We start from the raw sequence: 17,759 nt of genomic DNA, 5'->3' as shown, positions 1-17,759 counted from the left end.
GTTTCTTACATGCTACATTAAAAAATATTTCACATTTTATTGTAATTGTTATGGAAATATTCAAAACAAAATAAAATCAAAATGCACAAAAAATAGACATTGACATAGTCATTAGATGTGAATAACCAAAAGGGTTAGGGGCTAACATCTAGGCCGTTTAAGTAATCATTTGAGGTTTAGGAGAGACAAGTAAAAATATTACCCGCTAAGCATAAAAACAAAATAGGCATAAAATAATCTTATAAGTACAATAAGAAAATAGATATTGTTTAGTCGTCAGACAAAGGGAGAAAGATAACGGGACAATCCAGGAAGCTCATGTCAGGTCATGTAAGGATATGTGCACACTACATGGAGTTGCTGGCCCAGATTTATTACTTTGGTTAAGACTAGACACTGGCATTAGCATCCTACTTCCCACCTTTCAAAGGATAGGAAGAGGGATCTGCTATCAGTTCCCCCTTCACCTGCCATCAGTTTAATGCTTCCCTCCATCTGCCCAAGTTTAATGCCCCCTCCATCTGCCCCCAGTTTAATGTCCCGCTTAATCTACCATCAGTTTAATGTCCACCCTCATCTGCCATCAGTTTAATGTATCCCCTTCACCTGCCCCCAGTTTAATGCCCCCCTTCATCTGCCATCTGTTTAATCTCCCCCCTTCATCTACCACCAGTTTAATGTGCCCCTCCATTGTCCCCCAGAGTTTAACATAATAAGAACACAGATACTTACCTCTCCTTGCACCTCTGCCACTCTGTGAAGTCTTTTCTCCTGGGGTGTTCAGGGAGCTGCAGGCACAATGTGAGTGATGTCATCACATTGCATCTACAGCTTCCGAGACTGGAGGAAGTGCTTCACACAAAATGTTGAAGCAGGGTTCGTCTGTCTATAGATGGCTCCTGCTTCATTATTGTATTTAATTCATCTGTGTCTGGAGAGAACACAGATGAATTGATACCGGGACATACCTCCCACCAATCAGGACAGCGGGACAGGACCCGGAATCCAGGACTGTCCCGCCGAATCCAGGATGGTTGGGAGGTAAGTAAACATGGTTCATCTTTCGTGCAATGTTATGTACTTAGTTTGAGCTAAAATTTTTCTACTTGAAAAACATATGGTTGTGGATTCTCAGATAAAGGAATGTGGTTTCCACAATTTTGCGTTGTGAATATCTCATGCAAAATTAACTAAATGTGTTATAAACTTCGACTAGACAGTTTAACCCCTTCCCTGCCTTGCAATCCCCATAACTTGTTTATTTTTCCGCTATCATGAGGGCTTAAAGGGGCTCTATCATTGGGAAAAGTAATTTTTAGATAAGCATATCCTAGCATAGCATTTACAAAGGCTATTTCACACGTACCTTTTGTATGTAAATTGCCTCAGCAGATTTTGAATAAGTCCGTTTTTACTCATAAGTTAATGAGCTTAGACCGTACACCGGAAGTGGCTGTGATCACATTCTGCTCTATGTGTATGTACCCAGCACAGATGGGTCATCAGCACAGCAGCCTCTGCTATACATACACCATGCACAGAGACACTTCCGGTGCACGGTCTAAGCTCATTAACATATGAATAAAAATAGACTTATTAAAAATCCACTGAGGCAATTTACATACAAAAGGTAGGTGTGAAATAGCCTTTCTAAAGGCTATGCAAGGATGTGCTTATCTAAAAATCACTTTTCCCAATGATAGAACCCCTTTAATGTTTGGGAAATAAATTTTTCTTCATGATGCTACCATTTATTCTGTACCATGTACTAGAAAGCTGGAAAAAAAATTCAAAATAGGGTGGATTTAAAGAAAAAGTGCATTTGTGCGACTTTCTTACAAGCTTCGTTTTTACAGCGTTCACTGTGCAGCCAAAATGTTTTATGTTTCAGTATGATTCAGGAAATACCAAATTTATACGGTTTTATTTACATTTTAACACCTTAACAAAAATTTTAAACGGTGCAAAATATTTTTTTTTCTAAAAGTTGCCATATTCTGACACTCGTAACTTTTTTATACTTCCGTGTACGGGGATGCATAGGGAGTCTTTTCTAATTGCAGCATAGATCAGCCTGCAATAGAAACTAATGCAAGACAATGCTCCCGGCTGTCATAGTAACAGGATGCCGGCCCTGAAGCTCACTCCACGCACCACTGATCCCTGATAAAATGGCGGTGCAAAGGCACCACTGGCAAATTGGTGCCTCAGTCAGCTTTGACCGAGGCACCGGGGCAAGGGGGAAGTTAATGCCCACGATCAGTGCGGGCACTGATCATGGGCATAAGCGCCGGGTGTCTGCTGTATAATACAGCAGAAACCCGGGGGTTATGGCAACCGCTCAGCTCCCGTGGTGCCATATTTAAATACCCAACATCCGATGTACTATTATGGTGGATGTTTGTAAGGAGTTAAAGATATGCAAGATTTCTCTTCCAGCATCAGTCAGTATTATAAGTATTTTAAGAGGTTTATACTGTCGAACTATTGGTAATTCTGGGTCACTGTGCATATTTCACCATGGACAATTTGCATTAAAATTTTGTAAACAAAACGCATTAAGGCTGGGGCTGCACATGGCATTAACGTGATGGTTCGCATGCGGGAATATGGGCCACAGGACAATTTGCAATTTGTTAAACAGCTTCTGTTTTACAATACTGCAAATTATTTGTATGCAATTCTGCAGCAGAAAAACAGCAGTATATTTGCTATGTGTGAACATACCCTAACTTTCCCATATGGACAAGCAATGTATTTTCATTTTAGAAATGAGAAACTAAGAATCTATCAGCCTTAGTACGTTCCATGAAAAGACTGCAATTTTGAGATGATTGTATGTAATGTTCAGTATGTCGACTGTATATAGACGATGCACTAATGTACTGGTAAAGTGAGGCAGAACCGCCAGCAATTCCATTCTTTAGCTCTTCAAACCTAGAGACACGTGGCTGCACTCAAGATATGGAGCAATAATACAGATGGACGCATGCTTCATAAATTATTTAGAGCTTGTTTTTCATTTGAAAACATTTTGTGAATGTATTTTCAGCGCTCTGAAATTATTCTTATTTAGGTGACTCATGTCCATGCTTTCATCCATTGAGTCTTCCGTGTTTACCCAACAGATGTTATATGCGACTAATAAAATGACATGGCAGCTATCATTTGTAACAGCTCTGACTGTACTGTGCAGGAGAGGGACACAGAAATGACCACCAAATTGTAGCTGAAGGTTCCTCACTGGGATACACTGAACAACTTTGAAACAGAATGTAGAAGGAGGGACAGTCAAAAAAGATGGCGCTCACTGTTGTCTTCAGCTGCCTGGCCACAGTCAAGTGAGTCTCTCCATTGAACATTGATGGGCCCCACTTTTCCTTGCCAAGAGAGGCGCATAGCTGGGAGGGAAAGCAAGGTATGTTTCCCGGATACTAGTTATCATGGAGGCATCAACAAGTCTGTTATGTAGATAGATACAGAGTATGTGCAGTGAAATAAACCTTTACTCCAGGTGATGGAAAACCTAGCTGGCCAGGACTACCAGGACTACACTTTTCTCCGTCTGTCCTCCTTTGCTAGTGAAGTCCTAGCCTGTGAATAAACTGCATGCCAACAACATGTCAACAGCTGGGATTTCGTCCTCTCTGTGCTCCGACCTCTCAGATTCCAGCAATCAGCAAGCCATCTGTGATGGTATGATGGCAGGACCACCTCTCTCTAACATCCTGGTGGTACACGGATGTTACCACCACGGGGCACATAACAAGAAAGCCAATAGTGCTCTGAATTCAGCGCACTGTCTGCTTTCTAGTGGTGTATTACACCGCATGTGCCCGAGGACATGAAAGGTCCTATTTAAGCTATGCCCCCTTTTTCTGCATATCCATACCACATGTCTATTAAATCAAAATTGTTTAGCCCAAACTAATAAACTCAAGTATGTATTAGTGCTGGCCCAGGGCTGGGCCCTACAGAGTCAGTAGGCCCGGGGTAGCCGCTCACTCCGTCTGCCACTGGCTACGCTACTGCTCTAGGTACTCTGGATTCCTCCAATGCTCCAAAGACATCCTGACAGGGAATGTAGATTGTGAGTCCTATATGGGATAGTGACTGGCAGTGTCTGTAAAGCGCTGCGGAATATGATGGCGCTATATAAGTAAGCTAAATAAATAATGCAGTGTATTCCGTATGCCGCTACACATTAATGTATGGCAGTCCTGAAATGAATACAGAACGCAGAGAGCTCCTTTAAGTGTTTCTATGACATCAAACTTTTATAAAACTGCTTTGAATCGCCGCATTTAGGAGGTAGAAATTCATGTGCTGATATTGAATTAGATTTTTACGTCAATCTCTGACATAACGGTAAATAATGAAAAAGCGGTTTCCGCAATCCCAGGCTTTTCTATACAATTTGAGGGACATCTCCGTTAAGCATCAAGAACAATTTATTGAATTCCACGCAAATGTTCCCAGTAATGAGATGTATTTGGTAAATTGTGCCTATAATGTTCTGAGGGAGAACAAATGGAGCCCTCATTACATTACCAATTACTCTAAGTAACCCAGGAAAGAGTGAGCAGTACTCTGCTACCCGCCTGGCCTGAGTATAGTAATGGTGTCAGCTAAATGATGGAAATCCATGCTGTATTACCGAGCGAGAAGCACCTCTGTTTTTCCATTACACAGAATGCGGCGTGACTATAAATATGGACATTAGCTGTACAATTCGTGGATGGAGCCTGCAGTTAAAAACGTCTGTTTCTTGTCATTATATGCACCCAATAGAAGAGCGGGGTTATCATTTGTCACACTCTATAGAAGGAGACGGGCCTTCAGGTCTATTTTACACTGTGTATAAATCACCCATCTTATTTTCCACCCTTCTCTCAGTAATAGCTATTTATCCTTTTTATTGTATTAATGCAGCACAGTAGTATGGATAACCTAATTCTGTCCATGGTATCCAAGGTCTGGAGCCACTTTAAAGACAACCTGAGTGTTATATTTAACTTTAAACAGCTACCGCTCCGCTGAATCCCTTATTGTGTTTATTTTATGGTAGCTGTCCCCTTCAAAGAGCTACTGGTGCAATTTTTTTGGCTACTGATATCAGTGGGAGGACTTCACTGTCCGGCGTCATCTATTGGGCAGTGGAAACTGCCTACTTGACACTTCCATGTTGAAAGTAGAGACCTCCCACTTGTCAGTACAATGATATTGAGAGCCAAACCAAATGGAACCAATTCTGCACAATGGGAGCAGTTACCGAAAAATAGACATAGCAGGGGATTAAAGAGGACCTTTCACCATTTTTCACACAGGCAGTTCTATATACTGCCGGAAAGCTGACAGTGTGCTGAGTTCAGCACACTGTCGGCTTTCCCGATCTGTGCCCGGTGTGAAGAGCTTACGGCCCGGTACTGTAGCTCTTCTATGGTCAGAAGGGCGTTTCTGACAATTAGCCAGAGACGTTCTTCTTCACAGCACAGCCAATCGCGCTCCCCTCCTGATAATACTCGTCTATGGACGAGTACTGCGAGCAGAGGGAGGGGGCGTTCCTCCCCGCTCCACAGTACAGTGCGATAGGCGCCGCGAGGCAGAAGGACGTCCCTGGCTAACAGTCAGAAACGCCCTTCTGACCATAGAAGAGCTACAGTACCGGGCCGTAAGATCTTCACACCGGGCACAGATCGGGAAAGCCGACAGTGCGCTGAACTCAGTGCACTGTCAGCTTTCCGGCAGTATATAGAACTGCCTGTGTGAAAAATGGTGAAAGGTCCTCTTTAAGCAGAGCAGTGCTATATAAAGTTGTATCTATGGGTTAGAAGATCTGCCATCTAATAGGCCCTGGATTACAAAGGACTCATTTTTAGGCCACATTTCCCCACATGATATGATGTCATCTCATGCTAACTTTATCTGTCCAAGCTCCATCCACATGTTAAAGGACACGACTGTTGACGGCTTATAAGGTTTTATGTTTATGTAATGACAGTCACCTCTATTAAAAATGTCTGACTTCTGTATAAGCAAAGCCGCCCCTGCTACCTCTTGTGTCACCCTCTCTAGCTCATAGATTGTAAATTGTGAGCAGGGCCCTCAGTCCCATTGTGTGAAATGACTTTCTTTGTAATGTATCTTCCTGTCTGTATTTGAACCCTACAAATTGTACAGCGCTGCAGAATATGTTGGCGCTATATAAATAAAATTTATTATTATATTATATTATTATTAGGCCTTCAGCTGCCATGACATCCCACCAGCACTCTTGAAGCACAGGTGCTGATAGAGCAACAGAGGAAGACCCCTCTTTTGTTAAATTCCTTTGATCCCAAAAAAGTTTGGATCTGTCATGTCAGTCGTGCTCCTGCCTCAAATGATGAGGTTACACTGGCAGTACCTACTAGATCATTGTGATGTATATATTCACACAGTATTAATATATACCGAACTTTCTTGTGATGAAAGATCTAAAAATAGAGGTATTCCCAAAAATGGGAATAAGGGGTTGTTCTTCTATCCACTAGGTCAGGAGTTAAGAAAGCAGCTGAATATGGCCGTTGTATACTGTTTCTGTAACTCCCATAGGGATAAATAGGAGTTACAGAAACAGAGTAGTAAACTACATAAAAAAATAGCTCATTTTCCTACGCTGTTTCCGTTACATCCATGTAACTCTATGAGCGATATGGTAACGGTATAGAACAGCTGAATGGCCGTCTTCGTAACTTCCAGTCACTTAAGCAAGGTCAATATAGAGCTATTCCCATCTCATCCATAAAACGAGGGTTAGGGCCCCTTCACACAGAGTTTACGCTCCGTGTATTCTGTATACGCTCCGCTCATTTTGTTCATTTTACACGTGTAAAAATACATGTGTAAAATGTAGTTAGCCATTGAGTTCAATGGCATGTCGTATAATGCGCGTCTGTAAAATGTACAGAATATACGGAGCGTAAACTCCGTGTGAAGGGGCCCTTATAGTTTATTAAAGAGGACCTTTCATGTCCTCAGGCACATGCGGTTTAATATAACACTAGAAGGCTGAAATTGCATTGAATTCAGCATTGTCGGATTTCTTGTTATTATGTGCCCTGCGGCTGGAGAGATTGGTGCCACTGTCAGAAGGGCGTTCTTGACAGTCTAGCTGGGCTGTGAGGAGCGCCCCCCGATTGTACTCGTCCATAAACCAGAACTGGGGGGCATTCATCACAGCTTAGCATCATTGCTGGGTGGTAAGGAACGCCCCCTATGACAGTACAAGTCAAATTTGTGGCCCCCTGATTGTATCTGTGACCACTGTAGTTACACCAGTGGTTTAGTTACCACAAACTTTCCACTGCAATCTAAGGGTATGTTCACATCTGTGCTCGAGGATTCCATTCCCCATTAAAAATGTGGAGATTAAAGTCCTGCAAGCAAACTCTACTCTCTGCGTTTTTTGGGTGGAAACCCGGCGGACCCCATTATAGTCTATGAGGTCTGCAGGTTTCTGCTGGCAATCGCTTTTTAAGTGGATTAGGTTTCCGTTTCTCGGGTCCCCAAACGGACATGAGGAACAAAAAGCCGAATGCAGGTGTGAACCTAGCGTCACGGTGCGGTATTTTGTATCATATTTCTACAAAACTCATCCACACGCCACAACTAAAACCTGCAGCGTCCATAGCTCATTGGCTGCCAATAGCAACCAATCACAGCGCAGCTTTTATTTCGTAGTCTGATATAGAAAACCTTGTTGACTGGTTGATATGGGCAACAAAGCCCCTTTTCATTTTAGACAGTCTTATAAATAATAAAAATGTATATTTTACTTATAGCTTTATTGACCACACAGCTTATATTAGAGGGGAACATCTTCTTATATATAATGGCAGTGTTCTGGATGAAGACTTCGGATATGTTCTATTTTTACAATAAAATTAAATAATTTCATTTTTTTCGGGCAGTTATGACTTGTGCTAATGCACAGCCCTCTACAGACACAACAGCAGGCACGTCAGTAGTCACAGAACCCGCTACACAGACTTCCGGACTTGTGCACATGCGCACTAGCCTCTTCTAGGCTGACGCTCTGCTTGATGACGTGTCGCAGATGTAGATAACCAGGAAATCCGTGCTTGTTCTGCGTTCCACTTGCGTTCCACGTCTTTTTCACAGGAGACAATCTTGTTGCCGCAGACAGGGACCATGGCTGAGGTGGAGGTGAACGGCGGTAACGCATCCCTGTCTGCATCCACTCAGAGCTCCAACCCCTTGTCTAGGAAACTCAACAAAATTCTGGAGACCCGGCTGGATAATGACAAGGTAAGGGAGAGGCAAAAGATGACAGCTTAGGCCCCTGTTACCTGTCCTGTGTGAGGGCAGCTGCAGGGACACTGGCTTCTAGGGGGTGCTGGGGCTTGTAGTTCCACTGGTGCAGGAGTTAGAGTAGCAGTGACACCCCAATACCTGGAGTTATTGCTGCACCCCATATGAAGAAGAGTTGTCATGGTACTATGGTATGGTTTTCTGTATAGCAACAACTTACATTGCAACATTGTACAGAAATTGTCAGCATGAGGCATAACGCAGTAGGAGTATATATATATATATATATATATATATATATATGATAATGAATTCTAATGGGAAATCCGTCTGGAAAGCATCTTCTAAAATCAGATTAACTCCCAATTTCTACAGTTTCAAACACAGACTAAAGACACATCTTTTCAGACAGGCCTATCACAATTTCTAATGTGAACCCTTCCGTACTATAATTAGAATCCCCAAAATGTAACCCTCCTCTGTCCCCGCTCCCACATTACCCCACATGATATGATGCCATTTCAGGCTAACTTTATAGGTCCAAGCTCCATCCACATGTTAAAGGACACCACTCATAAAGTCTTATGTGTATGTAATGACAGTCACCTCTATTACAAAAGTGTCTGACCCCCTGTATAAGCAATGCTGCCCCTGCTACCTCGTCTGTCACCCCCTCCTCTACCTCATAGATTGTAAGCTCTTGCGAGCAGGGCCCTCAGCCCCATTGTGTGAAATGACTTTCTTTGTAATGTATCTTTCTGTCTGTATTTGTACCCTAAAAATTGTACAGCACTGTGGAATATGTTGGCGCTATATAAATAAAATTTATTATTATTAATCTGGTGACCAGGGGGTATCGTCACAGGCCCCATGGATTAAAATAGTCCCCATACTTAGTATTTACTGGACATCTTATCGTTGTCTTAGCCACTGTCCTGCCCAGTATACATTCTCATCTCTTGCCTGATCTCAAATTGAGCTGGAGAGTAAACAAATGCATTATATAAATGATGGAGCACAACGACCGCTCCGTACTAGACCAGAGTGCAAGGCCTGTGTACATGATCACTGGGGGTTCTAGAATACAGACCCCTACCAACCTACAGCTTATCCCTTATCTGTACTTCTTGCAAAGCTGCCACCTTGTCAACAATGTAAACAATGAATGTGTGCCAGCATAAGTGCTTTGGTTCCTTAAATCATTGGATTGGTGGGGGTGCTGAGCGCCGGAGCCCACTGATATGATATTGATGACCTATTATGTGAATAGAGCACCAGTTTCCTAAACCTGGGCAATTTAACCTGTAGTCCCATTACCTGTATCAATGACTTGATATGACCATTCTAGAGCATCTCTTCTTATAACTCTATGTTTTACTGCTCTGTTATTCCTGCTAGACGTTTATGAATAAATGGACAGCTTGGTGTTATTACTGCCAAAGGGGTGTCAGCACTATTTGGACACTAGTGCAAAAATGCTGCTTCACACACAAATTTGAAGAAAGTGCAATCAATTTAGTAGCAAATGAAAAATTGTGTTTACAATCGTTGTGCCATTGGACATAAAGAAAAAAATTGGCATGTAGGAAGAACAATAGATCAACAACGCTTTAATGTTTCGGTCATTGGACCTTCATCAGCATTTTTGCACTTTGGACTATAGGGTCGAAGGATCCTTTACTGCTAGCACCACGCTACATTCATTGTGAGTGTGCGGTACCATTGTTTTTTGTCTATTTGGACACTGTCAATGGATAGGAACACACCCCTTTGACAAGGCGAATGGTAACACCCAGTTATCCACTTGTTCATATATTTTTAGAAGGAATAACAGAGGAACAACATGGTCCAGAGAAAAGACACTCACGAATTGTTATTTTGTGGTGAATACACATGTTTAATAAAACAGACATGTGGCTTGAGGTGATATCAAGGATTGGTAGGATATACCTAATACTTGTGGGATCTCTGCTGCCTCTACAATAAAGAGGCAAAGGCACCTTCTTCAGTTTCTACACATGGTATCACTCCTGTCCATTTCCTAAGACGAAATCTACAAGCACAGGGACAACTTTACTAAGTGACCATGTACACAACTGAGTTCCATGCGGTAAAAGTGGTTCTTGTGCAGGCCATCCAGTCCCTGCTGTGTGCCTAGAGCTCACTCCATCATAGTTGGGCTGTATTTCCCAGACTGACCATTGCTGTGTGCAGTGAGGTCATGTAGTCAGGTAGGATTCAGTGAGTTTCTGAGTGTTCTGATCACTACTGTACTGAGTGTGAATGGCCACTTATCCTGTATTAAGATTCAGACAGTGCAATGTTAGACCGTTTTAAAAAGTACAAGATTTTTACAGTTGCTGATAATAAACCTGATGCAGCTTTAGACTGGTCTTAGGTTATACCACCTATTATTCAGATTGCTTTTAGCTAGAATTATGGTCTGTATTTGGTTCACATTCTTGCAACTTAAAGGGGTTCACCAGATTATTTTTATTGATGATCTAGCCTCATTGCACATAGTCTGTTTTGTAGCAGCCGTCCAAAATCACAGCCTTGTTCAATAGAGGTAAGTTGGACGAACCTGGAATTAAAATAGACAGCATACATTATCAGTGAAGGGATCAGAGCGCTTACATTAGCATCATGGTGCTTTCAGTCAGCTGATCGTCAGGGGTCCCGAATGTTGAACCCCTACTGAGCTCATATTGAAGAGAATAGGTCAACAATAAAACAAAAATAAATAAATAGATAGAAAACTCCTTTAGGTTGGGGCTCCATTTGGCAAAAACCGCAGAACTTTACATTCACTGCAAAGTGGATGGAATTCTAGGGAATTCATCCACACTTTGTGGAAAAATTGCGGTTTTGTCAATTATACCTGTGGAAATGTTGGCGGTTTCCCTATAGCTATAATGGAAGCAGAAAGTCTACAGAGAAAGCGCTGCATCCCACTATGTGGGGCCTTAATGGGGCTGTTCAGAATTTAGAGCAACCTCTGGGGTGGGTGTAAAGTGGAAAAGAACGTAAAAAAAAATAAATCGGAAAACCAAGTTTATATCAATAGGATCTGTTGCAATATAGGTAAAAATGGATCCATTACATCTGAACAGAGCCTCACAGTCAATCTTGTAGTATTTATTGGCCTACTTGCATACTGTACGTGATATAAGGGTATTCATTTGTTCATAGGCTTTCATATGTTTCTTTTCTTATAGGAAATGCTGGAAGCCCTTAAAGCACTCTCAGTTTTTTTTACCGAGAACAGTCTGAGAAGCAGAAGAAACCTTCGAGGTGACATAGAGCGGCGGAGTTTGTCTATCAATGAAGAGTTTGTGGCCATATTTAAAAACGTGAAAGAGGTTGGTGATGTTTATTGTGTGTCAACAGCTTTCTAGCAATGGCACATATGGATATTGTTTGTCTTGAATACTTGTCTTAAAATATCTTTTCACGTTGATCTCTAAAGGGGACAGCAGTGAGTTGCGGGTCCTAGAATATAGAATGAGGGGCCAGAAGTTTATCTGACCCTGGACTGGATAGATGGGTAGTGACTGACTGTATTATTAGATAAAGTAACATTACTGCAATACTCCTAAGGCTAGGTTCACATTTGTGCTCGGGGTCTCCGTTATCCAGGTTTCCGTTTCCTGCCCGAAAGTGGGGAGAGGCCATATTGGACATCTCTGGCAGCCAGTTTTCTCTCCAAGAACAAAAGATTTGGACAAGCAAAATCCAGCAGATCCTTCTCTCCCCTAACACCTACACTCAGGAGGCTGCCATACATGTTAGGGTGGATTTGCATTTTATCTTGTTGAAAATATATATCTAGCATGCTTTAGTTATATACCCATAGAAGCAGAGAGGGCATCATTGTGTGCTTTAGGCCAAAGAGCTTAGGGCAGTGCTCTGTCATACAGATCAGGGCTAGAAGAACTCAACATGTACTGTACTGCTCTCTCCATGATGGAGCCAAGGCCTGTGGCACCCCCTGAGTTCACTGAGGCGCAGAGAAATGGTTAGGGGATGCAATTTGAGGTAAAGGGATGGGGAGCAGGGCCAATGGTGGATAACTCCTGCGTGACATTGCAACTACATTGTAAAGTTTTTCCTGGCTTAGGGAATCTCCAGTAACAACTGGCTTTATATGTCTAGTAATATTGGTAGAGCTACCAAAGATATCCATTTAATGGAGGCCAGTGATGAATGGTGTCCTTGACATCCGTGACCCCTTAGCGATAATGGATTACAGAAAATGGATCCAGCATAGTCATTTGGCATTGGAAGTCTATGGGCAAGCTTAGCGTGTCTGTGAAGAGCTTTTGTGATGTACATGCTAGAGGTAGGAGCCAGTAATGGAACAGCCAAACTCTTATACCTGTGGATAGGGAATAAGTGTCTACATTAGGAAAATCTCTTTAAAGACAACCTCATGTCTACTAAGACTAAGGGCATATTATATATCATCTATCATTTCAGATTAGTCTGTAGGTTCCCTGGTTCCAGAGATATCGTTGCCATTAGTCTTGGCTATCGATGTCAGTATACTGTTGGGGAGCGGACCTTATAGCTCAGACTGATCGCTGGGTAGTGGGGACCAGTTGCATAGTCTTGTATTGTGATATGTAACTGGTTCACCCTTCTTGAAGGTGTAGACACTTGCTGTGCGGGTGACATGGGGCTTAGTCTGCGGGACACTGGTGCTGGGGAGGCATTCAGATGTTTTAAGGTGACTTCCTGGGTCTTCCATAGTATTTGGCTTTAAAGCTGTGATGAGGGTATATAAGTAGTTAGTACACATGCAGCGGTAGAGTAATGTGCTCTGAACTAGTTTGACTACTACAGTACGTCGTTTTATACTGTTTGTTAGGAGATAAGGCTATAATGGTGTATTCTACTCTTGTTCTTAGGAGCTCGAGAGTATAAATGAAGATGTTCAGGCGATGAGCAACTGCTGCCAGGACATGACCAGCCGTCTGAAGGTAATGCCTCCTTGTTTCACCTTAGCAGTCTCTTGTGTTCTGTCTACAAGACACTATAGTCTTAAAGGGGACAACTGCCGTGAAACTACAACTCTCAACATGCTCCATTTACATTTGTGGGAGTTCCAAGAACAGAAGAACAAGTATTCATGCTGGGGAGTTGTAGTTTGTCAACAACTGGAGTGTCAAAGGTTGCTTACTGCTGTCCTAAGGCATTACTGTACACTACCCAAAAGCAGCAACTCTGCAATATATTTAGTGTATTAAAGTAGCGCTATTTCCCTGATTTCTGCTTTGGTGACGTGATATTCTGCATCAGAAATACCTGCGATCTTGTAATGTTCCAGTCTTGTATTTATGTTTTCTCTTTCGACCTGGTCATAGAATAGCACGTCCTCTGTGATGCCCCCTATAGGAGAAGGAAGGTTTAGATAACGTGTTGGTTGGAATTTCAGCTTTCGGGAAACAGGGAAATGTAATCTTGGAAAACTGGAAATGCCGCAGTCCTGTTGTGTGGCAAGTAAACAAACCAGGACTGTCATGGTTCAATTCGGGCTCTTAGAGAAGGTATAAACTGATATAAGTGTTTAGGGGAAGTTTGTGACCTGCTGTGAAATAAGAAAAAGAAATTTTGGCTTGAGTAACGGATTGCTGATCATTATGGGTCTTGCTTTTCTCAACCCCTAGTCATCAATCGATGGAAGCCAGGGCATTATATGACTGGCATGTATAATGCATGGCTGTGCCAGGGTAGCTTTCTGTTCTTGCCCATACATTGGCAATGTGTAATATTGCCAGATCAATAGATCAAGAGGATGAGGATGAAACATGGAAAAAAACTCCTTTGTTATTTAATGTTCGTGACATTAAGTGACAGATGCAGATGGGCCCCCTCCAGTTGCTGTCTGTTTGCATTCGCCCGAATGTAAGGAAGCTCTCTGCCTTCATGTTTTTTTTGTTTTTTTTTGATGGAAGTAAAAGTCCTGCATTCAGGCCTCAATTCTGTCATTTTTTTTAAATATTTATTGTCAATGAGAACAGACACAGATGGAGGGGTTTGTGTCTGTGTGTAGATTAACATCTACTACTATTAATGTCCGTTGCAGGGATCCTAGGATTGATCACAGCAACCGATTGTAATAACAGTAATGTGAACATACCCTTACAGTTTAACTTTTTAGATGATATAAAAAGCTAAACCAACAACCGTATCATTGCTTTAACTTTGATATACATGTATTTTAGAGAGGTTTTCTGAGACTTTCATATTCAGGAGCTATCCTAAGAATAGATTATGAATAGTTTAACCTTCGGAAAATCCCTTAAAGGGAGTCGGTCACCAGAATCCAGCATATCAATCCAGCCTCGCAGATAGATTGGTTAGGGTCACCTGACTCTCACATTGATTCTCCTTATGAATCGGTGACTCCGCTGCCAAGATATTGTAGTTTTTGTCAAGATGCAAACATGTTTCTTGGGGCAATGGCAATGCTCTCACCGCTTGGATGCATGTTGTCAAACACAGTTATGTCTTAGCAACAGAGGCACCAATTCGCAAGGGGAAAAGAGGTTCTGGTCAGCTGAATCGCACAGTGTTTGCCCCCTGTGAGTCTGTGCCTCCATTGCTTAGGTATAGCTGTTTTTGCCAATAGGCAAATGAACTCTTTGGAACAATGACCATGCCCTCATGGCTCCAAATAGCTAATTTGCTTGTTGACAAAAATGGCAATTTCTCAGCAACTGAGGCCCTGCTTCACCTGGGAAAAGCACTGTTTCGTTGAGGTGACCCTAACCTATGCGTCCGCAGGGTTGAGGTGATATGCTAGGTCCTGGTGACAGACTCCCACGGGGCAAATCCTGTCTCTACTGGCTCCTTTCATTTCAATAAGTGTCACAGTCTGGGAGAAAACACAATTTATAAGACTGGGCGATGTTTAACTAGCGTAGTGTCTTCCTAGTGAAGGCTGAGGCTCCTATCTACGAGTAAAGCCGAATAATTATGGAAATACATTTTGAGCTAATTAGGAAGAAACACATTTATCTTTGTGGCACAGAATAGGCTCATATCCATATTTCCATCATATCCTCTGATTTTAATTCTTGGTAATTATTTTTGCTGTCAGGGCACCGCGCCAAGTATAGCGATCGGCTTTTGTGCCGAGAAACAAAAAAAAATAAAACATGGGCAGTAAAGTGGGGATTAAGGGCGGCTCGTGGAGACGTCCGAACAACAGATCCCCTTTTGTTTTGGACTTGGCAGCCGCTGAGCTATCATATTGTCTGCAACGATGTGCCGGGCTCATATGATGCAATATGAGACTCGCCTTCGTGCGCCAATGTACTAATACGGCTCTTGTATTGAACACAAGCTTTCTGAATGTCATGGTTGTAGACGAGCCTAGTGGGACTAGAAGGAAAACATACGGTAGCTGCTCGGCGCTCTCTGTTTTGGCAAGTTGTTGGAGTGCTCTTAATTTCACAGGCAATTAGTCCATAATTCTCTGGAATCTCATTGCGCATTGTGTTCTCTCTGCTCGCTGTACACTGACAAGCTCGCTTAGCTCTGCTAAAGTATCCTTTATTAACAGCTAAAGGAATAAACTACCTCTGCTTCACATCTCCCGCCGACATGGGACGCCGGATTTTTCATTAATTTGCAGTGTTCAATGAAGGGGATCCCATCTGTTCTTTGCTTGTGAAAACAGACCGGAGATTTGCTTTATACTGTCTCAACTTTGAATACGTTTTCAATTAAAATGGAGAAAAATCGGAGAAATTAGCAAGGTGTAGCTTTGAAGAGTTGCTTTTATTCCTGTAGACTCACGAGTGGAAGGGCGCGTTTACACATCGGACGTTTAGGAGGACTTCCGCTTATAGATTGCTCTCCATTTTCTGGACCTCGGCGTTCCCTTGCTGGTTAGGCTCAGATGAGAGTTGCGAACTAGCACGGTGGCAAGATCGAGCTTATTATTTCAGCATCCTGCTTCAGTCTCTACCTCCCATTGAATACAATTCAGTTGGGATCAGCTTCATAACGCCAAATTCTGCCATGTGAACATACTCTGAGGTTCCTCTACATTAGGGATTTTCAACCTACCACATTGCAGGAGACTTAGGCCCGGGTCACATCTGCGTTCGTGCCATTCCGGTCCCCTCTCCACATGAAAAATGTGGAAAGAAAAGTCCTACAAGCAACACTTTTCTCTCCGCATTTTTCGTGTGGAAACCGAGCAGAAACACAAGGACCCCGGTATAGTCTATGGGGTCCGTGGTTTTCCTAAGGTAACTGCTTTTTTATGTGGATTAGGTTTCCATTCAGGGAGTTCCCATGCAGACTTCCTGAACGGAAACCCATGCGCAGATGTGAATCGGACCTTAGATGTAGGCATCAACTTCATAGGATTACTGTGGCCAAGATCACAATGTCAAGAAGTGTTGGCATGTCACGAGGATATGTCGCCACTTTATGATTACTGGAGGCCGAATTGCCGAGATGGGGATTGAAGAGGCCACTTACTGTGCAGGCCAGTTTAAGTGAATGGGGGGGAAACTGGAGTTCCCTGAATGGCCAGAGAGCTATGGTAAGAAAGACTGGCTAAGGGTGCTGGCTCACCCTTATTCTCATGATCAGTGGGGGTAAAAGGGGTCTAACCCCCACTGATCATAAAACGAAAACAATGGCATAGTCTAGGGAATACCCCTTTGAATGGGTTTCCTGGGCAAATGACATTGAAGATCTATCCTTAGAATAGGTCATTAGTATCACATTGCTGAGGTCTAACATCCAGGATCCCCACCGATCAGCTGTTCTCAGCAGCTGCTATACGGAGAACAGAGCCCTAAGCAGACAGATCTGTGTTGCGCCATGTTGTGCTACTGCCTCTCATATATAACTGAAAAGATGATGAGTTGCAGTAAAATAGCTCGGCCACTGGATGGTGAACTAAACAATTCGCTTCCAGCTCTGTTCTTCCTTCCAGCTCATCAATACAATTTTCCTGGAAAACCCCTTTAATGTAGGGTTTTACATGGGGTGAGCATGCCAGTCACATCCATGTAGTGCTGGTGAGGCGCGACCTAATCTCTGTACTAGTGGAGATGCATATCATGGTGTGTTATGGTGGGCTCCCAGCTTTGGGGTAAGAATTTGATGTGCTAGTCCTTGGCTGCATAGAACTGATCTCGCCCACTGTGGTCCCTGTATATCATGTAAAACATCAATATTTCTTTATTACCAGTGGATGAAAAGGAAAAATCCATAGACAATTATATTATGATATTTATAAACTGCCTGCTATGTCAACTAAAGGGAGAAATCATAAATCTTTTTACTATTCTATTCCTCTCTTTGCAGGCCTGTTATGTTAATTGTATTGATAGCCTCAATCTCTGGGGTAAAGCTGCATGTAGTAGCTATGGTGTGGACACATTCCCATCCAGATCCATGTTAGCATGTAATGTTTG

General features: G+C 42.6%; 1 protein-coding gene across 1 annotated transcript in view; it reads left to right on the top strand.

Moving 5' to 3' along the window:
- The first annotated feature begins 8,140 nt into the window (after positions 1-8,140).
- The window catches only part of COG6 (component of oligomeric golgi complex 6), a 107,537-nt gene continuing 97,918 nt past the window's right edge, over positions 8,141-17,759 (top strand). Inside the window, exons 1-3 of the mRNA XM_075265914.1 lie at positions 8,141-8,310; positions 11,532-11,675; positions 13,224-13,295. Coding sequence (XP_075122015.1) covers positions 8,194-8,310; positions 11,532-11,675; positions 13,224-13,295 — 333 coding nt within the window. The 5' untranslated portion in view covers positions 8,141-8,193. The remainder of the gene's footprint in view (positions 8,311-11,531; positions 11,676-13,223; positions 13,296-17,759) is intronic.

Source organism: Leptodactylus fuscus, chromosome 2 (genome assembly GCF_031893055.1).
Source record: "Leptodactylus fuscus isolate aLepFus1 chromosome 2, aLepFus1.hap2, whole genome shotgun sequence".
NCBI classification, from domain to species: Eukaryota; Metazoa; Chordata; class Amphibia; order Anura; family Leptodactylidae; genus Leptodactylus; species Leptodactylus fuscus.
Note: the sequence above shows the minus strand (reverse complement) of the source record. Positions and strands in the feature narration are given on the sequence as shown.